The following is a 26,171-nucleotide window of genomic DNA, read 5'->3' as shown; positions in this document are numbered from 1 at the left end:
CTCACTCTGTCCTGAGAGGGAGTGACCCATTCCCTCACACTGTCCTGACAGGGAGTGACCCATCCCCTCACACTGTCCTGACAGGGAGTGACCCGTCCCCTCACACTCTCCTGAGAGGGTGACCCATCCCTTCACACTGTCCTGAGAGGGGGTGACCCGTCCCCTCACACTGTCCCAATTGGGATTGAACCATCCCCTCACACTGTCCTGACAGGGAGTGACCCGTACCCTCTCTCTGTCCTGCGAGGGAGTGACCCATCCCCTCACACTGTCCCAATTGGGATTGACCCATCCCCTCACTCTGTCCTGAGAGGGAGTGACCCTTACCCCACACTGCCCTGACAGGGAGTGACCTATCCCCTCACTCTGTCCTGAGAGGGAGTGACGCATCCCTTCACACTGTCCCAAATTGGGATTGACCCATCCCCTCACTCTGTCCCGAATGGACTGACCCATCCTCTCACTGACCCTGACAGGGAGTGACCCTTCCCCTCACACTGTCCCGATTGGGATTGACCATCCCCTCACACTGTCCTGGGAGGGAGTGACCCTTCCCCTCACTGTGTCCTGACAGGGAGTGACCCTTGCCCTCTCACTGTCCCGATTGGGAGTGGCCATCCCCTCACACTGTCATGAGAGGGAGTGACCTATCACTCACACTGTCCTGACAGGGAGTGACCCTTCCCCTCACACTGTCCTGACAGGAAGTGACCCTTCCCCTCACACTGTTCTGACAGGGAGTGACCTTTCCCCTCACACTGTCCTGACAGGGAGTGACCCATCCCCTCAAACTGTCCTGACAGGGAGTGACCCGTCCCCTCACACTGTCCTGACAGGGAGTGACCCATCCCCTCAAACTGTCCTGACAGGGAGTGACCCGTTCCCTCACACTGTCCTGACAGGTAGTGACCCGTCCCCTCACACTGTCCTGACAGGGAGTGACCCAACCCCTCACTCTGTCCTGACAGGGAGTGACCATTCCTTCACTCTGTCCTGGCAGGGAGTGACCCATCCCCTCACACTGTCCCTGGCAGGGATGGACCCATCCCCTCACACTGTCCTGACAGGGAGTGACCCGTCCCCTCAAACTGTCCTGACAGGGAGTGACCCGTCCCCTCACACTGTCCTGACAGGGAGTGACCCGTCCCCTCAAACTGTCCTGACAGGGAGTGACCCAACCCCTCAGTCTATCCTGAGAGATAGTGACCAATCCCTTCACTCTGTCCTGACAGGGAGTGACCTATCCCTCACACTGTCCTGACAGGGAGTGACCTTTCCCCTCACACTGTCCTGACAGTGGGTGACCCGTCGCCTCACACTGTCCTGACAGGCAGTGACCCGTCCCCTCACACTGTCCTGACAGGGAGTGACCCGTGCCCTCACACTGTCCTGACAGGAAATGACCCTTCCCTCACACTGTCCCGATTAGGAATGACCATCCCCTCACCCTGTCCTGACTGGGAGTGACCTATCCCCTCACACTGTCCTGAGAGGGAGACCCGTCCCCTCACTCTGTCGTGAGAGGGTGACCCATCGCCTCACTCTGTCCTGACAGGGAGCGACTTATCCCTTCACTCTGTCCTGACAGGGAGTGACCCAACCCCTCACTCTGTCCTGACAGGGAGTGAACTATCCCCTCACTCTGTCCTGAGAGTGAGTGACCCATCCCCACACAGTGTCCTGACATGGAGTGACCCATCCCCTCACTGTGTCCTGACAGAGAGTGACCCGTCCCCTCACACTGTCCTGACAGGGAGTGACCCATCCCCACACAGTGTCCTGACAGGGAGTGACCCATCCCCTCACACTGTCCTGACAAGGAGTGACCTATCCATTCACTCTGTCCTGAGAGAGAGTGTCCCATCCCCTCACACTGTCCCAATTTGGATTGACCCATCGCCTCACTCTGTCCTGAGAGGGAGTGACCCTTCCCTCACACTGTCCTGGCAGGGAGTGGCCTTTCCCCTCACTGAGTCCCGATTAGGATTGACCATCCCCTCACTCATTCCCGAATGGAGTGACCCGTCCTCTCACACTGTCCTGACAGGGAGTGACTGATCCCCTCACACTGTCCTGACAGGGAGTGACCCATCCCCTCAATCTGTCCTGAGAGGGAGTGACCCGTCCCCTCACACTGTCCTGAGAGGGTGACCCGTCCCCTCACACTGTCCCGATTGGGAATGACCACCTCCTCACCCTGTCCTGACCGGGAGTGACCTATCCCCTCACCCTGTCCTGACCGGGAGTGACCTATCCCCTCACACTGTCCTGACAGGGAGTGACCTCTCTCCTCACACTGTCCTGACAGGGAGTGACCCGTCTCCTCACACTGTCCTGAGAGGGTGACCCGTCCCCTCACACTGTCCTTAGAGGGTGACACGTCCCTTCACACTGTCCTGAGACGGGGTGACCTGTCCCCTCACACTGTCCTGACAGGGAGTGACCCGTCCCCTCACACTGTCCTGACAGGGAATGACCCTTCCCTCACACTGTCCTGATTGGGAATGACCACCCCCTCACCCTGTCCTGATCGGGAGTGACCCGTCCCCTCACACTGTCCTGAGAGGGAGTGACCCATCCCCTCACACTGTCCGAGAGGGTGAGCCGTCCCCTCACTCTGTCCTGAGAGGGCGTGACCCATCCCCTCACTCTGTCCTGACAGGGAGTGACCCGACCCCTCACACTGTCCGGAGAGGGTGACCCATCCTCACACATTGTCCTGAGAGGGGGTAACCCGTCCCCTCATATTGTCCTGACAGGGAGTGACCCGTTCCCTCACACTGTCCTGACAGGGAGTGACCCGTCCCCTTACACTGTCCTGACAGGGCGTGACCTATCCCTTCACACTGTCCTGACAGGGAGTGACCTATCCCCTCACTCTGTCCTGAGAGGGAGTAACGCATCCCTTCACACTGTCCCAAATTGGGAATGACCCATCCCCTCACTCTGTCCCGAATGGAGTGACCCATCCCCTCACTGTCCCTGACAGGGAGTGACCTTTCCCTTCATACTGTCCTGAGAGGGAGTGACCCTTCCCCTCACTGTGTCCTGACAGGGAGTTACCCTTCTCTTAACACTGTCCTGATTGGGATTGACCATCCTCTCACACTGTCCTGAGAGGGAGTGACCTATCCCTCACACTGTCCTGACAGGGAGTGACCTTTCCCCTCACACTGTCTTGACAGGGAGTAACCCGTCCCCTAACACTGTCCTGACAGGGAGTGACCCGTCCCCTCACACTGTCCTGACAGGGAGTGACCCATCCCCTCACTCTGTCCTGAGAGGGAGTGACACGTCCCCTCACACTGTCCTGTCAGGGAGTGACCCGTACCCTCACTCTGTCCTGCGAGGGAGTGACCCACCCCCTCACACTGTCCCAATTGGGATTGTCCCATCCCCTCACTCTGTCCTGAGAGGGAGTGACCCTTACCTCACACTGACAGGGAGTGACCTATCCTCTCACTCTGTCCTGAGAGGGAGTGACGCATCCCTTCACACTGTCCCAAATTGGGAATGACCCATCCCCTCACTCTGTCCCGAATGGACTGACCCATCCCCTCACTGTCCCTGACAGGGTGACCCTTCCCCTCACACTGTCCCGATTGGGATTGACCATCCCCTCACACTGTCCTGGGAGGGAGTGACCCTTCCCCTCACTGTGTCCTGACAGGGAGTGACCCTTGCCCTCTCACTGTCCCGATTGGGAGTGACCATCCCCTCACACTGTGATGAGAGGGAGTGACCTATCACTCACACTATCCTGACAGGGAGTGACCCTTCCCCTCACACTGTCCTGACAGGGAGTGACCCTTCCCCTCACACTGTCCTGACAGGGAGTGACCTTTCCCCTCACACTGTCCTGACAGGGAGTGACCCATCCCCTCAAACTGTCCTGACAGGGAGTGACCCGTCCCCTCACACTGTCCTGACAGGGAGTGACCCATCCCCTCAAACTGTCCTGACAGGGAGTGACCCGTCCCCTCACACTGTCCTGACAGGGAGTGACCCGTCCCCTCAAACTGTCCTGACAGGGAGTGACCCAACCCCTCAGTCTGTCCTGAGAGGGAGTGACCAATCCCTTCACTCTGTCCTGAGAGGGAGTGACCCAACCCCTCAGTCTGTCCTGAGAGGGAGTGACCAATCCCTTCACACTGTCCTGGCAGGGAGTGACCCATCCCCTCACACTGTCCCTGGCAGGGATGGACCCATCCCCTCACTCTGTCCTGACAGGGAGTGACCTATCCCTCACACTGCCCTGACAGGGAGTGACCTTCCCCTCACACTGTCCTGACAGTGGGTGACCCGTCGCCTCACACTGTCCTGACAGGGAGTGACCCGTCCCCTCACGCTGTCCTGACAGGGAGTGACCCGTGCCCTCACACTGTCCTGACAGGGAATGACCCTTCCCTCACACTGTCCCGATTAGGAATGACCATCCCCTCACCCTGTCCTGACTGGGAGTGACCTATCCCCTCACACTGTCCTGAGAGGGAGACCCGTCCCCTCACTCTGTCCTGAGAGGGTGACCCATCGCCTCACTCTGTCCTGACAGGGAGCGACTTATCCCTTCACTCTGTCCTGACAGGGAGTGACCCAACCCCTCACTCTGTCCTGACAGGGAGTGAACTATCCCCTCACTCTGTCCTGAGAGTGAATGACCCATCCCCACACAGTGTCCTGACATGGAGTGACCCATCCCCTCACTGTGTCCTGACAGGGAGTGACCCGTCCCCTCACACTGTCCTGACAGGGAGTGACCCATCCCCACACAGTGTCCTGACAGGGAGTGACCCTTCCCCTCACTGTGTCCTGGCAGGGAGTGGCCCTACCCCTCACTGTGTCCTGGAAGGGAGTGACCCTACCCCTCACTGTGTCCTGAAAGGGTGACCCATCCCCTGACACTGTCCTGACAGGGAGTGACCCGTCCCCTTACACTGTCCTGACAGGGAGTGACCCGTCCCCTTACACTGTCCTGACAGGGAGTGACCCTTCCCTCACACTGTCCTGACAGGGAGTGACCCATCCCCACACAGTGTCCTGACAAGGAGTGACCCATCCCCTCACACTGTCCTGACAAGGAGTGACCTATCCATTCACTCTGTCCTGAGAGAGGTCCCATCCCCTCACACTGTCCCGATTGGGATTGACCATCCCCTCACTCTGTCCTGAGAGGGAGTGACCCTTACCTCACACTGACAGGGAGTGACCTATCCTCTCAGTCTGTCCTGACAGGGAGTGACCCGTGCCCTCACACTGTCCTGACAGGGAGTGACCTATCCCTTCACTCTGTCCTGACAGGGAGTGACCCATCCCCTCACACTGTCCTGACAGGGAGTGACCCGTCCCCTCACACTGTCCCAATTGGGATTGACCCATCCCCTCACACTGTCCTGACAGGGAGTGACCCGTCCCCTCACACTGTCCTGACAGGGACTTACCCATCGCCTTACTCTGTCCTGAGAGGGAGTGGCCCTTCCCCTCATTGAGTCCCGATTGGGATTGACCATCCCCTCACTCATTCCCGAATGGAGTGACCCCGTCCCCTCACTGTGTCCTGGCAGGGAGTGACCCTTCCCCTCACACTGTCCTGAGAGGGAGTGACTCATCCCCACACATTGTCCTGATAGGGAGTGACCCATCCCCTCACACAGTCCTTGACAGGGAGTGACCTATCCTCTCACTCTGTCCTGACAGGGAGTGACCCGTGCCCTCACACTGTCCTGACAGGGAGTGACCTATCCCTTCACTCTGTCCTGAGAGGGAGTGACCCATCCCCTCACACTGTCCTGAGAGGGAGTGACCCTTCCCTCACTGTGTTCCGATTGGGATTGACCACCCCCTCACTTATTCCCGTCTGGAGTGACCTGTCCCCTCACTGTGTCCTGACAGGGAATGACCCTTCCCTCACACTGTCCCAATTGGGATTGACCATTCCGTCACCCTGTCCTGACAGAGAGTGACCCTTCCCCTCACTGTGTCCTGACAGGGAGTGACCCTTCCCCTCACACTGTCCTGAGAGGGAGTGACCCTTCCCTCACACTGTCCTGGCAGGGAGTGACCCATCCCTCACACTGTCCTGACAGGGAGTGACCATCCCCTCACCCTGTCCTGGCAGGGAGTGACCCTTCCCCTCACTGTGTACTGGCAGGGAGTGACCCTTCCCCTCACTGTGACCTGGCAGGGAGTGACCCTTCCCCTCACTGTCTTCTGGTAGGGAGTGAGCCTTGCCCTCACTGTGTCCTGGCAGGGAGAGACTCTTCCCCTCACTGTGTCCTGGCAGAGAGTGACCCTTCCCCTCATTGTGACCTGGCAGGGAGTGACCCATCCCCTCACTGTCTCCTGACAGGGAGTGACCTATCCCCTCACTCTGTCCTGACAGGGAGTGATCTATCCCCTCACTCTGTCCTGACAGGGAGTGAACCGTCCCCTCACACTGTCCTGACAGGGAGTGACCTATCCCCTCACTCTGTCCTGGCAGGGAGTGACCAATCCCCTCACTGTCTCCTGGCAGGGAGTGACACTTCCCCTCACTGTCTTCTGGCCGGGAGTGACCCTTCCCCTCACCGTGTCCTGGCAGGGAGTGACCCATCCTCTCACTGTCTCCTGGCAGGGAGTGACCCTTCTCCTCGCCCTGTCTGGACAGCGAGGGAGCCGTCTCCTCACTTTGTCCCGACAGGGAGTTATCCATTTCCTCATTCCATCCGAATTGTGACTGACCTGATCCCTGTCCCCTCCCTATATCCCGACAGAGATTTTATGTGTTAGGCAGGTTGGGTTGATGTGAACTGCACTCGATGCAGGGAAGTTAGAAACAGACATCTAACACTGGAGAAGATCCAACACTGTTTTATTCAACTATAGAACTGCTACACATATTCAACTGTGGGTCGACACTATACTGATCTGACTGGTGACCTTGTAGTAACCTGACCAGACTTTCTAGCTACCGCATGGTGTTTGTACTTGCTAGCTCGTGGACTCTGACTGTCTCAGTGGCTGGGTCCCGAGAGAATGGGAAACCTAGTGCCCTCTGGCTTTATAGTGGTAGTGTTCTGTCAGTTGATTGGCTGTACTGTGTTGTATGTTTACTGGTCATCCTATGTGTCAATCACTGCCTGTCTGCATCTCATTATGTACATGAGTGGATATTATGACAACAGTGACCCATACCCTTGTTCTGTTGCGAAAGAGAATCACCTATTCCCTCTCTGACCCAGAGGTGACACATCTACTATCTCTCTGAGTGACCCTTCCACTCACTCTGTTCCCACAGAAAGTGACTCACCCCTGCACCGAAGAGGGTGAACCATTCCCTGACACTGTACCGACATGGGGTGATCTGTCCCGACATAGTGTGACCTGTACCCTCAGTCCTTCCAGACAGTGTGACCTGTCCCCTCAGTTTGTCCAGACAGTGTGACGAGTCCCCTCAGTCTGTCCAGACAGTGTGACCTGTACCCTCAGTCCTTCCAGACAGTGTGACCTGTTCCCTTAGTCTGTCCACAGTGTGACCAGTCCCCTCAGTCTGTCCACAGTGTGACCAGTCCCCTCAGTCTGTCCACAGTGTGACCAGTCCCCTCAGTCTGTCCACAGTGTGACCAGTCCCCTCAGTCTGTCCACAGTGTGACCGGTCCCCTCAGTCTGTCCACAGTGTGACCAGTCCCCTCAGTCTGTCCACAGTGTGACCAGTCCCCTCAGTCTGTCCACAGTGTGACCGGTCCCCTCAGTCTGTCCAGACAGTGTGACCTGTCCCCTCAGTTTGTCCACAGTGTGACCAGTCCCCTCAGTCTGTCCACAGTGTGACCGGTCCCCTCAGTCTGTCCTCAGTGTGACCGGTCCCCTCAGTCTGTCCACAGTGTGACCAGTCCCCTCAGTCTGTCCACAGTGTGACCAGTCCCCTCAGTCTGTCCAGACAGTGTGACCAGTCCCCTCAGTCTGTCCACAGTGTGACCAGTCCCCTCAGTCTGTCCACAGTGTGACCGGTCCCCTCAGTCTGTCCACAGTGTGACCAGTCCCCTCAGTCTGTCCACAGTGTGACCGGTCCCCTCAGTCTGTCCACAGTGTGACCGGTCCCCTCAGTCTGTCCACAGTGTGACCGGTCCCCTCAGTCTGTCCACAGTGTGAGCCGTCCCCTCAGTCTGTCCACAGTGTGACCAGTCCCCTCAGTCTGTCCACAGTGTGACCGGTCCCCTCAGTCTGTCCAGACAGTGTGACCAGTCCCCTCAGTCTGTCCACAGTGTGACCAGTCCCCTCAGTCTGTCCACAGTGTGACCGGTCCCCTCAGTCTGTCCACAGTGTGACCAGTCCCCTCAGTCTGTCCACAGTGTGACCAGTCCCCTCAGTCTGTCCACAGTGTGACCGGTCCCCTCAGTCTGTCCACAGTGTGACCTGTCCCCTCAGTCTGTCCACAGTGTGACCGGTCCCCTCAGTCTGTCCACAGTGTGACCAGTCCCCTCAGTCTGTCCACAGTGTGACCAGTCCCTTCAGTCTGTCCACAGTGTGACCAGTCCCCTCAGTCTGTCCACAGTGTGACCAGTCCCCTCAGTCTGTCCACAGTGTGACCGGTCCCCTCAGTCTGTCCACAGTGTGACCTGTTCCCTCAGTCTGTCCACAGTGTGACCAGTCCCCTCAGTCTGTCCACAGTGTGACCGGTCCCCTCAGTCTGTCCACAGTGTGACCAGTCCCCTCAGTCTGTCCACAGTGTGACCAGTCCCCTCAGTCTGTCCACAGTGTGACCAGTCCCCTCAGTCAGTCCAGACAGTGTGACCTGTTCCCTCAGTCTGTCCACAGTGTGACCTGTTCCCTCAGTCTGTCCACAGTGCGACCTGTCCCCTCAGTCTGTCCACAGTGTGACCAGTCCCCTCAGTCTGTCCACAGTGTGACCAGTCCCCTCAGTCTGTCCACAGTGTGACCGGTCCCCTCAGTCTGTCCACAGTGTGACCGGTCCCCTCAGTCTGTCCACAGTGTGACCAGTCCCCTCAGTCTGTCCACAGTGTGACCTGTTCCCTCAGTCTGTCCACAGTGTGACCTGTTCCCTCAGTCTGTCCACAGTGTGACCTGTTCCCTCAGTCTGTCCACAGTGTGACCTGTTCCCTCAGTCTGTCCACAGTGCGACCAGTCCCCTCAGTCTGTCCACAGTGTGACCAGTCCCCTCAGTCTGTCCAGACAGTGTGACCGGTCCCCTCAGTCTGTCCACAGTGTGACCAGTCCCCTCAGTCTGTCCAGACAGTGTGACCGGTCCCCTCAGTCTGTCCACAGTGTGACCAGTCCCCTCAGTCTGTCCACAGTGTGACCAGTCCCCTCAGTCTGTCCACAGTGCGACCAGTCCCCTCAGTCTGTCCACAGTGTGACCAGTCCCCTCAGTCTGTCCACAGTGTGACCAGTCCCCTCAGTCTGTCCAGACAGTGTGACCGGTCCCCTCAGTCTGTCCAGACAGTGTGACCAGTCCCCTCAGTCTGTCCAGACAGTGTGACCTGTTCCCTCAGTCTGTCCACAGTGTGACCAGTCCCCTCAGTCTGTCCACAGTGTGACCGGTCCCCTCAGTCTGTCCACAGTGTGACCAGTCCCCTCAGTCTGTCCACAGTGTGACCAGTCCCCTCAGCCTGTCCACAGTGTGACCAGTCCCCTCAGTCTGTCCACAGTGTGACCAGTCCCCTCAGCCTGTCCACAGTGTGACCAGTCCCCTCAGTCTGTCCACAGTGTGACCGGTCCCCTCAGTCTGTCCACAGTGTGACCAGTCCCCTCAGTCTGTCCAGACAGAGTGTGACCAGTCCCCTCAGTCTGTCCAGATAGTAAGTGATCCATCCCCATCAATCTGTCCCGACAGCAAATGATTCCTCCCCTCTCCCTGTCCCTATATGAGTGAACCATCCGCTCACTTTGTCCCGCCAGGGAGTGACCCGTCCCTCTCTCTGTCCCGGTAGCTCATTGAACCTTCCCCTCTGTCTGTCCCAAAGGCAGTGAACCAACCCCGCACAAGTTGCGACAGGGAGTAAACTATTCCTTCACTCTGACCCAACAGCGACCCGTCACTCACTCTGATCCAACAGACATTGACCCATCCCTCACTCTGACCTGACAGACTGTGAGTGACCTGTCCCTCACTTTGTCCCGGTAGGGAGTGACTCGTCCCTCACTCTGTCCTGACAGGGAGTGACAAACTCCTTCAAAGGAGCTGCACTCCCAAAACTAGTGATTTCAAACCAACCTGTTGGACCTAAACCTGGTAAGACTTCTTACTCTGTCCTGACAGTGACCCCCATCCCCTTGGTCTATCCTGACAGAGAGTGAGCCGCCCCCTCACACTGTCCTGACAGAGTGACTGGTTTCCTCAACCTATCTCCTCATTCATTTTGTTTACCTGACTCAGCTCTTCCAGCTCCTTTTTCTCATTGGGATCTTCTGCGAGTTGTGCAAAAGTGTGCAACAGTTCTGGAGCCGGTGGTGAAGTGATATCGAGGAAGTATGTTAGTGCCTGGAATACGGTACAGGGTGGGAGGCGCCTGTCAAACACCCACTTATGTTGGGGTCCTGCAGACAAACAGAAGATCCTTACTGACTCATCAGTGTCCAGTGTTTGGTTAGAATAGAACAACAACAATTTGATTTAATGTATTGGCATTTACACAATAAAATATCCCAAATGTTTGTCTGGAGCCAATAAATAACATTTGAGAGTGGACCACAAAATGCCACTTGAGAGCAGATGGTCCAAATCTTGTTCAAGGGTTGTCATGAATATCAGAAAATATAAACTAGATGTATTGAGGCCAAGAGAATGGGAAAGCTTTGGGCCTTGACAAGTAATGGCAGAGTAATTAAAATCAAGCCAGAAATTACAGGGGCACAGATATCTTGGAGGGTCATGGGGATGGTGGAGATTACAGCGATCGGGGGTGGGGGGGGGGGGGGGGGGGGGGGTCAGTATATGGAGGGATCTGCAAACAAAGAAGCGCATTTTAAAATGGTGGAGTGGAAGCCAATGTAAAGGGTAGAATGTGGGTGAATAGCCTGGGGCATATTGAAATAGTCACATCTGGAGATCACAAAGGCAATGAATGTGTGTTTCAGTAGCAGATGAACGAGGTGATGCACGATCAAGTACACAAAGATGAGAGTTGGATGCAATCGAGGCTTTATTACACTAAGATGTGTGGCCTCCTATAACAGCTGGCGAAATGGCTGCCATATGGGGAGCACACATATTTATACTCTGCCTACTGGGCGGAGCCAGCAGGCAGGAAACTACCCCCATACCTGTAGTACAGGGCCTTACCATAAAGCACCTACATTGACATCCTCTATATACAATATATACATCAGTGGTGACTACCACACTAGGACAAGGGTAAGGGTAAGGAACTGGCTAAATCCTTGTCTATTTCTCTTTTTAACCCCAGTCCTCCAGCATTGCAGATTTTATTTTAAACTGCAGACACTGACAACTGAAAACATCCCTGGTCTAATATCCTGTTCCAGGTCTCTCCCTTGATGCTTTGTGGCATAGTCAATGATGTCATTTTGATGGACTTGTCAAGCAGCCATTGCGTGCTTCTGAAATTCTGGGACATCCTTTGTTCTCAATTGCAATTGCTGGAGCCATTCAGAATCTTCTGGAAGAAAGGCTGCTCAGAAGATCAACTCCATTTTTTAAATCTCAGTTCTCTTTGGGACTCAAGAGCAGCCAGGTGCTAGTTGAAGCACTCTCTCCAGATCAGGCCTGTGAAGGTTAAAATCTGAGATTGAAGGCTAGGGAGCTGAAACTGACCTTCCTCTCTGCAGTCAGTTTCACCTGTGGGACTTCCCCTGGAAGTGAACCTTCATCTGCAAAAATGGCAGACAAGCGTTAGATGTATGGAGCAGCGGACAACCTTTGTTTAAATTCTCAGGTAGAGAACGCTGAGGGAAAATTCTCAGTGTGAGGACCCCAAATGTTAAAAGTGAAAGTGATTTACCAGCGAGTGTTCTCCATCCTGCAAATTCTAGCTGAAGACCACCATGAAAAGATCGCTGGCTACAAAGACCTCAATCTCAGCAGCAAAGAACCATCTCACACCTTTTAATCCCTGTTATTTTCAAGCCTTTCCCCAGCCCACTGTATGTTTGTCTTGTGTGTGTCTGGGTGGAGGAGTGGATGGAATTTGGGAAATAGTTATTATTAGCAGACCATATTCCCATTCTTATCATTATATATTCATCCTTTTCTGTGTTGTAAATAAAGTTTTTTTAATGTTTTACTTACAAAAATGTGCCTGTAACTCATTGGAACAGTCAAGGATCAAAGATCTCAGGAGAGTACTCAAATTATGGTTAATTCACTTATGTTGGGACTCTGGGGTCTGTGGGACTGGAATTGACCGAGCACTCAACCCGGGTGTCATAACAGGAGCAGCAACAGGATTTTAATTATTCCTTAATAGAATGTGAGCATCGCTGGATCGGCTCAATGCCCTTGAGAAGGTGGGGGTGAGCTGCCTTCTTGAACTGCTGCTGCCTATGAGATGTAGGTACACCCACAAGTGCTGATAGGGAGGGAGTTCCAAGATTTTGACCCAGCAACAGTGAAGGAATGGTGATATATTTCCAAGTCTGTCTGTGACTTGGAGGAGAAATTACAGGTGATGTTAAGGTAATGTAAATAGGACGAACTCGCCGCTCTCACTTTGTTCAGTTTGTGTTTCGAAAACTGTCTCCACACAGATGTTGTCATTAAATGCTGGCAACTCCACCATCCTCTCCATCACCCTCTCGACCAGCTCCTCCTGATTGCCTGGGTGAATTCCCACATGATCTCCAGGAATGTATTTCAACTCCTGTGAATCTGAAGTCTGAAGACATATCAGGATGGTTGATCGGCTGCAGGCAAAATAGAAAACATGTCAAAAACAAGGTGTGCCGTGACAAATGCGGACCCAAAATCCCGGCCATTATGTATGTGGTAGTTCTTTCAAAGAGTGTGCAAATGTTCAAATTGCCTTCCATCTTCAAGATCCTGTCAGGTTTATTATAGAGGAAGGTGGAAACTGGTGGAAGGATTATTAAGATGTTTGGTCTACTTATCTGATTGGCAGAGGAGGTGTCACAGTTATCGGCAAGATCAGCTCAAATCAAATAGTTAGAATGTATCAAACAAGCTACTTACTTGGGGAATAGAATAGACAGTGTAAAATATTATTGCACTATAGGCATGGGCTTAATAAGGGTGCTGTTTAAAGGGCGGGTGCAGACTCGATGGGCCGAATGGCCTCCTTCTGCACTGTAACTTCTATGATTCAATGATTCTATAGGAGGGTCAGTGCTGAGGTAGTGCTGCACTGTCAGAGGGTCAGTAATGAGGGAGTGCTGCACTGTCAGAGGGTCAGTACTGAGGGAGTGCTGCACTGTCAGAGGGTCAGTACTGAGGGAGTGCTGCACTGTCAGAGGGTCAGTACTGAGGGAGTGCTGCACTTTTGGAGGGTCAGCGCTGAGAGAGTGCTGCACTGTCGGAGGGTCAGCCCTGAGGGAATGCTGCACTGTCGGAGGATCAGCACTGAGGGAATGCAGCACTGTCCGAGGGAATGCTGCACTTTCGGAGGGTCAGCAATTAGGGAATGCTGAGCTGTCCGAGGGTCAGCACTGAGGAAATGCAGCACTGTCAGAGGGAATGCTGCACTGTTGAAGGGTCAGCACTTAGAAAATGCTGCACTGTCAGAGGGTCAGTACTGAGGGAATTCAGCACTGTCAGAGGGAATGCTGCACTGTTGAAGGGTCAGCACTTAGAAAATGCTGCACTGTCGGAGGGTCAGCACTGAGGGAATGCAGCGCATTCCCTCAGGGAATGTAACTCCTCCCCCTACCTAACAGCAGCACAAGAGACAATACCCAGCAACAATAGCTGCAGAAGCCGCAAAGAAACAAAAAGCGGCAGAAACCAGCAGGAACAAGTGGTCAAGACCGCGGACGCAGGAGGTGATGAAACGCTGGCCACTTCAGCATAGGGGCTCCCCCTCACTGGGAGGGTGGCTAGAAGCTAAGGGAGTTCAAGGAAGAAATCAAGACCGACATTAAAGCGTATAAAGTAAAATGAGAAAGATGTAATTTGAAACATGAAGGACTGACAAAACCCAAAGGAATGAGAAAAAAAGCAAGCAAAAATCCGACCAAAGGTTAACAGCATTCAGAAAAGACGGTTTGAAATGCAAATAGCCTTTACCAGCTTGAAAACTAGCTTGAGACAGCTCATGTGGTAATCTGATGCTGTCCGTTCAAGTTAAAGAAACACTAATGATTTAAGTTTTTGGTTACATAGAAGAAACAATAGTTCACACTTTCATATAAGTTTATTATTTTAGCAAGCAATTGATAAAAATTGCCAGAGTCTAATAAAGCATAAATTAACACCAAGAAGGAGTCAGTTTAAACATGACTAGAACCGGAAATATCACTTGTCAGATTTGCGACAAGCATCAAAGCATTTTTTTACCAATGTTTATCATTGAAACATATAATAAAATGTAACCAGCACGGCTGTGAGAAGGATAAATAAATATCCTGAATCGCTAGCAGCGAGTACCATTCACTTCCAGCTCTCAGTGCTGCTTCGGTACATGGGAATGATTGAATGCAGGAGCCGAACGGTAGTAAAGCTACCGAGATATTGAAACAGAGTCAAAAAACCAACAGTTACAGATAAAAACTGAGCAAGTTGAAATTGAAAATTGCAAGTTAATCGAAGAAAGATGTATTTTGGAAGGTGAAATGAACGATTTTAAAGGACACTGCAAAATCTTGACTGATAGTCTTGCAGCTTATAATTTAAACCGAAGTACAAACGTGAATGTTAGTTCTGATGCTGAAGTAAGTACTCTAAGCAACACACTTCCAAATCCAGTTTCACCTCCAAATTCAATTTCACAAACAATTCCTGTTTCTCAAACAGTTGCACAAACAGCTCCAATTCAACAAGCAGCCCCAGTTGCACAATTTAGCTCCAATTCCATAGCCGAGATCAAGTGTCAGGACTAAATCAAAATCTAAATTTCATTTGCCAGTTGAATCAGATGAAGATAGTGATGAAATAAGTTGTCGTAGAATGCAAAATACTAAATTAACTTGATTAGCCCCTTTAAAACAGATTAAAGTTGGAAGCAAAGAAGTAGATGATGAAGGTACGGTTATCACCAAAACCATATTTGACCACCATTGGGTTCATGATGTAGCAGACCCTGAAAAAATTGACAGAGGGTCTAAAGATCTCCAACACCCAAAGACCACATGGGATCAACTTCACAGATTGCAATCCATTTACCATCTCCACCCAATTGATGGAGTATGAATTCTGACTATTATGGTAGGTACTCGTGCCAGTGCAACTCTTGGAACAGAGAGATAGAGAGATTTAGATAAAGGATCTGGATCGGCGCAGGCTGGGAGGGCCGAAGGGCCTGTTCCTGTGCTGTAATTTTCTTCTTTGTTCTTTGTAGACGTTGCCCTTGGAGATTTTTAAAATTTAGAAGCTGGTTGGCCAGCAGTCAAGAATTGGGTATTAAAATTTCGCCTTCCGAGAACCGTTTGGTCTAAAATCACATCTTGCATTTAAAAATATACTGAAGATAGGATTTCAAAGAAAGATTTTTACATGTATGGATAGAATACTCAGGAATGAGACTAGAACATGAAATTGACACTTCGGACACAAGCACTTTAGGTCCAATTAAAACGGCTTTTATTTATTTTGTTTTATAAATTTAGAGTACCCAATTCATTTTTTCCAATTAAGGGTAAATTTAGCATGGCCAATCCACCTACCCTGCACATCTTTGGGTTGTGGGGGCTAAACCCACGCAAGCACGGGGAGAAAGTGCAATCTCCACAAGGACAGTGACCCAGAGCCAGGATCGAACCTGGGACCTCGGCGTAATGAGGCAGCAAGGCTAACCCACTGCGCCACCGTGTTGCCCTAAAATGGCTTTTATAGCCGGTGTTAAGCCTGAAGTTTCTGATGCCTTGAATTTGGTTTTACCAACTTGGGCCACAGCTGGTACCTATCGCGACATAGTTGACAGATGAATTCAGCTAGATCGCGGTATGCATAACCAGGCAATCTATAACACTGCAGCTGCCCAAATTCAGCCTGTGGTACCTGCCCAAATGTAGCCTATGTTACCTGCTCAAATGCAGCCTGTGTTACCTGCTCAAATGCAGCCTGTGTTACCTGCTCAAATGCAGCCTGTGTTACCTGCTGCTCCAGCGCCTGTTGCAGCGCCTACAGGAATATCAGCAGTAACTACAATTTCATCAGAAGTGCCAGGGCAAACAGGTACCCTTGCTCCATTAAAATCACGTAAGAAAATACCACAATGTCTTTTTGCGGTAAAGTAGGACATTGGATGGCAACATGCTATCATAAACAACGGATTGAGTCAAGAGATGACAATGAAGTAGACAGTAATCACTAAAATACGTATCCACCTCGTGGACAATCATGTAACGTGCACAGGCAAGAAGCACCTAGGGTTACGTTCCAACAAGACACACCCAGACTTGCATTCAGGGATTCTAGACAGTCCCAGCCGTTCTCACGTAGGGATGTGCTGTACCCACGTAGGGACGCACACAATGTCGACAATGCTGTGAACGAAATGTCAAACGGCTGTACTGCAGCTCAAAGACGTTCTATGTTTGATCATTCAAAAAACTACTGAAACCCAATCTTGATGATTCGTTCCATATTTCTCTACATGCACATTTGGAACAGAAAAATTATGGACTATATATTTCACTAAGAGTGGGAGGTATTCATATTGATTTCTTATTTGACACTGGAGCTGAACTTACCTTTGTTACTGAACAGAATGCTGCTCTCTTCCCCTAACTGCAGGAAAAATTAAAGCTTTTGCCGCAGGAGGAGATTCTATTACTCTTCGACAAACTAAGCCACTGCTTTTGGAATTTGGACCACATCAACTGATGGCATCAATCTGGGTAGGTCTGGTAACACAAGCACTCCTAGGTATGGACATCTTATAACAACTAAATTCTTCACTCAACTTTAATAATGCAAAAATCACCTGGTCCATTAGACACATCATAAAGATAAAATACAGAATCATCCAATTTGGGCAAAAGACAAAAATGATTATGGCCTTTTAAAAATGGAACCAGTGACTTTCATGGGATCCGCTCCACCTTGCACCAAACAATACCCCATTAACAAAATTTAAATTCAAGGCATTCTACCTATAATAAAACTTGAAGAAAGGGGTATTTTAGTGTGCATTCATAGCTCATCAAACAGCCCTGTATGGCCTGTAAAAAAGGCGAATGGCACATGGCACCTTACTATTGACTACAGAAGAGTCAATTCATTGTCAGAAAATGAATCCTTTAGTAGCAGATCCATTTACAATCTTTAACTCCTGGGCAGGGCCTAGTGGTTAGCACATTTGCGCCACGGCACTGAGGTCCCAGGTTCAATCCCGGCTCTGGGTCACTGTCCGTGTGGAGTTTGCACATTCTCCCCGTGTCTGCGTGGGTTTCGCCCCCACAACTCAGAAATGTGCAGAGTAGGTGGATTGGCCATGCTAAATCGCCCCTTAATTGGAAAAAATAATTGGGTAATCTAAATTTTTTTTAAAACTCTTTAACTCCTGACCTTTAATGGTTTTCAGTCAAGGATTTAATATATAATAATGGGGGTGCGTGTGCCGGTCAAGGATTTGATCAGCAATCACAAAGGGTGAGGATCTTTCTAAACTGGGTCTCTGTTTTGATAGAGGGGGTAAACATGGGGTAAATAATTGGAAGTGTAATGATGATAGCTTAGTGGATATTTGACTAACTTAACTGGACATAAACATCACAAATAACATTGATGTTGTTAACACACCACAGGTATTTTGTAAGTTATGACTATTGGCCACAAGTGCGAGTTTGTAAAGCACTCGGATAGAGCCACAAAGGGGTGTGTCGTTATAATATTATTTTTATTATTGTTAAAATTGTGATGATTGTTAAACATGTTTTAAGCTGTAACGCACAAGCTAGTCATGCACTTAGGCGATGAACAATGTGTTAGGATGAGATTTATTTTTGTTGGCTTTGTATTTGACAACAGGGGGACTCGAGATTTGTCTGGATGCGGACACAGTGATGGTTCAATGTTTAAAGAGAGGACCTGATTGGGTTATACCCCGTAATGAGGTATGTACTAAATGTACCTACCAATGTTCGAGGGGCGGTATTGCAACTACTGTTGGCTTGTTATGTGGCAACTGTTTTAATGGCGAACATGCGCTTCATATTATAAGGGAAATGTTAACGGAAAAAAGGAAACATGGCAGAAAGTTATCATCTCATGTAATCGAGAGGGTGTCAGGCGTACATGGTTAAAAGACATGTTCGGCATCAATGAGGGAAAGTCAGGACTAGACGCAGGAATGATAGAACCTTTCAAATCGATTAGGCAAGGGAAGGAATGCATGGTACATGATACACTGATTCAAGATACTAATGAGAAACGGAAAGCAATTTGGATGGAGAAAGAAGGGGACACTTGACTGCTAGTGATAGACGAAAGACCTTTTTGGTTACTGATGGACTAAGTTGGGTGCTGTTTCTAAGGGACACGAGGAAGTGTCTATGATGCTGCTCCCCCAAGGAGGTAATATGCTTTGGAAGTAATGGAACATAGAACATAGAAAATAGAAAATACAGCACAGAACAGGCCCTTCGGCCCACGATGTTGTGCCGAATATTTGTCCTAGATTAAGAACAAATCAATCTACACTCAAACATCTACTCCACAGGCAGTGCATTCCATTGCCCCACTACTCTCTGGGTAAAGAACCTACCTCTGACATGCCCCCTATATCTTCCACCATTCACCTTAAATTTATGTCCCCTTGTAATCGTTTGTTCCACCCGAGGAAAATGTTTCTGACTGTCTACTCTATCTATTCCCCTGATCATCTTATAAACCTCTATCAAGTTGCCCCTCATCCTTCTCCATTCTAATGAGAAAAGGCAAGCACCCTCGACCTTTCCTCGTAAGACCTACTCTCCATTCCAGGCAACATCCTGGTAAATCTCCTTCGCACCTTTTCCAAAGCTTCCACATCCTTCCTAAAATGAGGTGACCAGAACTGCACACAGTACTCCAAATGTGGCCTTACCAAGGTTTTGTACAGCTGCATCTCACGTCTCTTAAATTCAATCCCTCTGCTGATGAACGCTAGCACGGGCAGCACGGTGGCACAAGTGTATAGCACTGTGGCTTCACGGCGCCAGGGTCCCAAGTTTGATTCCCCGCTGGGTCACTGTCTGTGCGGAGTCTGCATGTTCTCCCCGTGTCTGCGTGGGTTTCCTCCGGGTGCTTCGGTTTCCTTCCACAGTCCAAAGACATGTAGGTTAGGTGGATTGGCCATGATAAATTGCCTTTAGTGATCAAAAAGGTTAGGAGGGGTTATTGGGTTATGGGAATAGGGTGGAAGTGAGGGTTTAAGTGGGTCGGTGCAGACTCGGTGGGCTGAATGGCCTCCTTCTGCACTGTATGTTCTATGTTCTAGCACACCATAGGCCATCTGCACAGCTCTATCCAGTTGAATGGCAACTTTCAAAGATGTATGAACATAGACCCCAAGATCTCTCTGCTCCTCCACATTGCCAAGAACCCTATTGTTAACCCTGTATTCCACATTCATATTTGTCCTTTCAAAATGGACAACTTCACACTTTTCAGGGTTAAACTCCATCTGCCACTTCTTAGCCCAGCTCAGCATCCTAGCTATGTCTCTTTGCAGCCGATAACAGCCCTCCTCACTATCCACAACTCCACCAATCTTCCTATCGTCTGCAAATTTACTGACCCATCCTTCATCTCCCTCATCCAAGTCATTAATGAAAATCACAAACAGCAGAGGATCCAGAACTGATCCCTGCGGTACACCACTGGTAACTGGGCTCCAGGCTGAATATTTGCCATCCACCACCACTCTCTGACTTCTATCGATTAGCCAATTCGTTATCCAACTGGCCAAATTTCCCACTATCCCATGCCTCCTTACTTTCTGCATAAGCCTACTATGGTGAACGTTATCAAATGCCTTACTAAAATCCATGTACACTACATCCACTGCTTTACCTTCATCCACATGCTTGGTCACCTCCTCAAAGATTTCAATAAGACTTGTGAGGCAAGACCTACCTCTCACAAATCCATGCTGACTATCCCTAATCAAGCAGTGTCTTTCCAGACGCTCAGAAATCCTATCCCTCAGTACCCTTTCCATTACCACCGAAGTAAGACTAACTGGCCTGTAATTCCCAGGGTTATCCCTATTCCCTTTTTTGAACAGGGGCAGACAGTCGCCATTCTCCAATCCCCTGGTACCACCCCTGTTGACAGTGAGGATGAAAAGATCATTACCAACGGCTCTGCAATTTCATCTCTTGCTTCCCATAGAATCCTTGGATATATCCCGTCAGGCCCGGGGGACTTGTCTATCCTCAAGTTTTTCAAAATGCCCAACACATCTTCCTTCCTAACAAGTATCTCCTTGAGCTTACCAGTCTGTTTAACACTGTACTCTACAACAATATGGCTCCTCTCATTCGTAAATACTGAAGAAAAGTACTCATTCAAGACCTCTCCTATCTCTTCAGACTCAATCTGCCGCTACTGTCCTTGATCGGACCTACCCTCGCTCGAGTCATTCTCATATTTCTCACATATGTGTAAAAGGCCTTGGGGTTTTCCTTGATCCTACCCGCCAAAGATTTTTCATGCCTTCTCTTAGCTCTCCTAATCCTCTTCAGTTCCCTCCTGGCTATCTTGTATCCCTCCAACATGAAGGTCTGACAAAACCTGAAGGAATATGAGAAAAAGCAAGCAAAAATCCGACCAAAGGTTAACAGCATTCAGAAAAGAGGGTTTGAAATGCAAATAGCCTTTATCAGCTTGAAAACGAGCTTGAGACAGCTCATGCGGTAATCTGATGCTGTCCGTTTAAGTTAAAGAAATACTAGTGATTTAAGTTTTTAGTTACAAAGATAGTTCACACTTTCATAGAAGTTTATTATTTTAGCAAGCAGTTGGAAAAAATTAACACCAAAAAGGAGTCAGTTTAAACATGACTAAAAACGGAAATATCACTTGTCTAAGATTTGAGCAAGCATCAAAGCATTTTTCAACAATGTTTATCATTGAAACATATAATAAAATGTAACCAGCACGGCTGTGAGAAGGATAAATAAATATCCTGAATCGCTAGCAGCGAGTACCATTCACTTCCAGCTCTCAGTGCTGCTTCGGTACATGGGAATGATTGAATGCAGGAGCCGAACAAGGGATCAAAGCTACTGAGAACACCCACAGATAAGAAGAGAGATTGTCAAGGGTCCCACGAAGGTTCGAACAACCAGAAAGAAAAATCCAGAATCAAGATCTTTTTTACTTGTTGTAAAGACAGTGATGTTTATCTTTTGAAGTAAAATAAAGTAATTTAATAATTAACCGTAACCTGAAACAGTGGTTATTTCAAAATATCGATAAGTCTACTATACTTTCTCAGCAAGGACCCAGGATCAAAGCTACCAAGTGGTAAGTGGATAAAACCTTCTTTGAAGATAGAGGTTAAACCGGGGATAACTTGAAACACTAGTTTGACCTACTTAAGTCTGTGAAGGAGTCAAGGAGTGAAAATCCTTGTTCACCATTTAGAACATCTTTTTTTGACCCTTTTTGGTTTAGAGGGAGATTTCTAAGAATAGTGGTGATATTAACTTCAAGCGGCGGTCAGGATGGCGGTCACGAAGGTCCTGGCCACTATGCAGGTGGCCCTGGCTAAGGTAGACAGACAACTGGAGGCCCAGGGGTACACCATCAAGGAATTGGAAAAAGTCTCAATGGACCAGAGCAACTGGATCACTGCACTACACAGATTGTAAGGTTTCTGGCGACACACAGGGAAGTGGAAAGGGAAATATAGAGGACCAGGAGAACTGGTCACGGCGCCAGAACTTAAGGATAGTGGGCCTGCTAGAGGGAACTGATGGCAGGGACCTCATGGACTATGTGGCCCAGATGTTGGGATATCTGGTGGGAAGGACCATAATTCAACAGAGCGAATGTGGCTCTCTACAAGAGCAAAGTGAAGTTTGGGATGTTGTATCATATCTTCGATCAGATCTGCTCCTATCTCCTATGTCTCCATGTGTCTATGTACCCGGCCAATGTTTAGGTCACATTCCAGGGCAGGGAACACTTTTTCACGACACCTGTGGACATGGACAAATTCATCCAGGAGAACGGGCTGAGAAAACAGCAGCAAAGACAGCGGTGAAAAGATCGCCTGAAGGGACTTAAATAATCTGAAAGACACTTTGCGTGGGACTGTACCACCTCACTCTGAATCCGGGAGCCAAAATGGAGGAAGGAAGAGGCAAGATGGTGGAGCACAGCAAAGGGTGAGGAAGATGAAAAGGGAGAAATTATACAGCAGCCGAAGGGTAAGCATAAAACCAACCCCAGGAGGTGGGCCACCACACTAGCGTGAAAGCTGGCACCAGGAGGTATGGGTGAGTGGGGGGCATGAGGTCACAGAGGGGAGAGTGCCTGGCGATAGTGGGGGGGGGGGGCATACAAAAGCAGCGGGGGTAAACGGGGGATGGAGAGTGGGGAGGGGGAAGAACACAATAGGAAGCGGGGGAGAAGACATAGGGTCAAGGCAGAATCATAAGGGAAACAAAGGGACAAAAAAGGAGGAAGGGCTCTAGGCTGGCTATGACAGGCCACACATGGCGACAAGGACACTTCAGACAGCCAACCACGGAGGATTCCCAAACAAAGGGAAACCTCAGAGTGCAGGGGCTCACCCTCGATCCCGCGGGGGGGGGGGGGGGGGGGGGGGGGGGGGAGACAACAAAAATCCCCCACCAGCGTAGTCACCTGGAACGTCACGGGACTTAATGGCGCAGTGAAAATATCCAGAGTCTTTGACACTTGAAAAGTATAGAAGCCGACATAGTCTTCCTCCAATAGACACACCTGAGAGAGAAGGCCCGACTGCAGGTAAGAAATGGCTGGATGGGACAGACGTACCATTCATGCTACTGGCCAAGAGCTAGGAGAAATAGCCATACTTCACCGGCCTATAGTTTCCTGGATTATCGCTGCGACCTTTCTTACACAACAATACCACATTAGCTATTCTCCTCTGGGATCTCGCCTGTAGCCAATGAGGATACATGGTGTCAGTCAAGGCCCCAGCAATTTCCTCCCTTACTTCCCTCAGTATTCTGCTGTTAATTCCATCTGGACCTTCTACCTTAATATCTTTTAAAACAGCCAATACTTCCTCCTTTTTGATGTCAACAAGACCCAGACTGTCCACACACCCTACTCAAGAATCATCTTCTAAAAAGTCCTTTTCTATGGTGAACACTGATGCAAAGTACTAATTTAGTACCTCGCCCATTTCCTCTGGCTCAATACATCGATTCCCCCAATATCCCCAACTATCCTTAAGTGGTCCAATGCTTTCCCTGGCCACCCTCTTGCTTTCTACATATGAAGAAAAGCTTTGAGATTCACCTAAATCCTATTTGCCAATGACTTTTTATGACCCCTCCTAGCCCTCCTAATTTCCTGTTTAAGGATTTTGACTGTCCCCACCCTTCTAGGCCATACAAAAGCCTCCTTTTTCTTTTTGGCGAGGTTCACAATATCCATCGGTTAAACTTCCCATACTTATTCTTCATTCTCTGAGGACTTTCCTGAATCCTAATTAACTGTCACTTGAAAGACTCGCACAAGTCCGATGTTAATTAACCTCCAACAGCTGCACCCAATCCAAATTCTTCAATTCCTGTCTAATGTTATCGTAATTTACCTTCCCCCAGTTTAACACCTCAACGCGAGGGTTACCCTCATCCCTGTCCAGAAGTACCCTAAAACCTACTCAATTGTGGTCACTGCATTCAAAATGTTCTCCTACTGAAACCTCAACCACCTGTCCAGGCTCATTCCCTAATACCAGGTCCAGTACTGTCCCTTCCCTAGTTGGACTATCTACATATTGCATCAAGAAACCTTCCTGGATACACCTTACAGACTCTGTCCCATCCAAGCCCCAAGCACTAAGTGAGTCCCAGTCAATATAGGGGAAGTGAGGTCCCCTACCACAACAACCCTGTTACTTTTACACCTATCCAAAATCTCTGACCTATCTGCCCCTCTATCTCTCGCTGGCATTTGGGGGGTCTGTAATAAATGCCCAACATTATGATTGCCCCCTTCCTGTTCCTGAGCTCTACCCAGATTGCCTCATTATATGAGCCCTTCGAGGTGTCCTGCAGTACGGCTATGATATTCTCCTTAACCAGTAATGTTACTCCCCCACCCCTTTTACATCCCCCACTATCTCTCCTGAAGTTGATCATAGAATTTACAGTGCAGAAGGAGGCCATTCGGCCCATCGAGTCTTCACCGGCTCTTGGAAAGAGCACCCTACCCAAGGTCAACACCTCCACCCTATCCCCATAACCCAGTAACCCCACCCAACACTAAGGGCAATTTTTGGACACTAAGGGCAACACATAGAATAGGACACGACCAATGGGCAGTCAAGACACCCAGAGGTGACACTACCACAAGGGGGCAACACATATAAAAGGACAGGGCACACATGCTATTTCTCTTTCCACAGGCGACACTCAGAGAGACAGCGGCAGATCAGAAGCATCACACCCACCGCATAGCTTTGAGCAGACTGGTTAGTTAGACCTGTGTTGCGTTACGTAATCTGGGATAGCACAGGCTGCAACTGGATACAGCTTTAACCAAAAGATACTCCAGACCTTGAAGTTAGTTCAATCTAATTTATTGAACCAGGGGCTGTTTAGCTCTCAGGGCTAATCGCTGGTTTTGAAAGCAGACCAAAGCAAGCCAGCAGCACGATTCAATTCCCGTAACAGCCTCCCCGAACAGGCGCTGGAATGTGGCGACTAGGGGCTTTTCACAGTAACTTCATTTGAAGCCGACTCGTGACAATAAGTGATTTTCAGTTGGCACAGTTCTCTATGAGTTCGACTCTCTGCTAACCTAAGTGTGGTTACTCTGTCTGACTGAACCAGACAAGCTCTCAGCCATGTGTTGGAGGTGTGATACTGTAAATACACCCTGACTCACTCTGTAGATGTTCAACAGTGGAAAGAGGCGGAGTGTGAGTGCTTTGTGCCTTTTATAGTGAGATACCACCCCTGAGTGTCCTGCCTGCTCATTGGTCATGTCCTGTTCTCTGTGTTCATTAGCTGCTTGTCTGTATATCATTATCTGCATGTCTGCATATCATGACAACCTGTATGGACGACTGTTAGAGCAGGCGCGTTCCTCATTTGACGAGACACAGAAAAAATGAGAGGAAGTACAAGGGATAGAAATAGGGTGGTGCCTCCGGAGCGAAGCACTCCATCAGGGCAAACTCCATCTCCACATGTGCAAGGCTAAGCAACTGAAAGTGGTGCACAGAGCACACCTAACCAGAACCCGAACAAGCAGGTTCTTCCTGGAGGTGGAGGACAAATGTGAACGGTGCCAGAGAGGCCTAGAGGGCATACTCCAGGCTTACTGGGTTCTGGACAGCCTTCTTTGGGACAATGTCTATGGTTGTGGGGATGAGGGTGGAGCCAAGCCCGAAAGTGACGGTGTTTGGGGTATCAGACCAGCCAGAACTCTTCATGAGGACGAGTGGCTTGCCTCGCTAAACACCTGCCGTAGAAGCCTGCTCAGCTGTCATTCAGCAGAACCATCCAAAGCTGCAGACTGGTTGTCCTGCCTGTCAGAAAATCAAATTCGCCGTCCGGGTGGAAGCCATTCATCAACTTGTTCCAGGACATGTTTGTTAACAGCCAACGGGGGGGGGGGGGGGGGGGGGGGAGGAGGAGGAGAGAGAGAGAGAGAGAGAGAAACAGATGAGCCATGGTTAGCAAAGGGAAGGGGTGGGGGGGGGGGGGGGGAATCAGAGACGGAGGGTATAAATCCACAAGAAGATGCAAAAGGCAGGGGGATAAACCCAAGTGCAAAAGGAGATGAATAGGATCTAAAGGCTGTGCTTTGCCCAATAACATGTGGTGATTGGTTATAGAATTATAGAATTTACAGTGAAGAAGGAGGTCATTCGGCCCATCGACTCTGC

General features: G+C 50.0%; 1 protein-coding gene across 1 annotated transcript in view; it reads right to left on the bottom strand.

The window, feature by feature from the left end:
* LOC119951958 (nitric oxide synthase, brain-like) overlaps positions 1 to 26,171 on the bottom strand; it is a 304,521-nt gene that overhangs the window by 52,396 nt on the left and 225,954 nt on the right. Inside the window, exons 20-21 of the mRNA XM_038775360.1 lie at positions 12,662 to 12,855; positions 10,361 to 10,530 (exon numbers count right to left, since the gene is read on the bottom strand). Coding sequence (XP_038631288.1) covers positions 10,361 to 10,530; positions 12,662 to 12,855 — 364 coding nt within the window. The remainder of the gene's footprint in view (positions 1 to 10,360; positions 10,531 to 12,661; positions 12,856 to 26,171) is intronic.

Source organism: Scyliorhinus canicula, chromosome 17, assembly GCF_902713615.1.
Source record: "Scyliorhinus canicula chromosome 17, sScyCan1.1, whole genome shotgun sequence".
Classification (NCBI taxonomy): Eukaryota; Metazoa; Chordata; class Chondrichthyes; order Carcharhiniformes; family Scyliorhinidae; genus Scyliorhinus; species Scyliorhinus canicula.
Note: the sequence above shows the minus strand (reverse complement) of the source record. Positions and strands in the feature narration are given on the sequence as shown.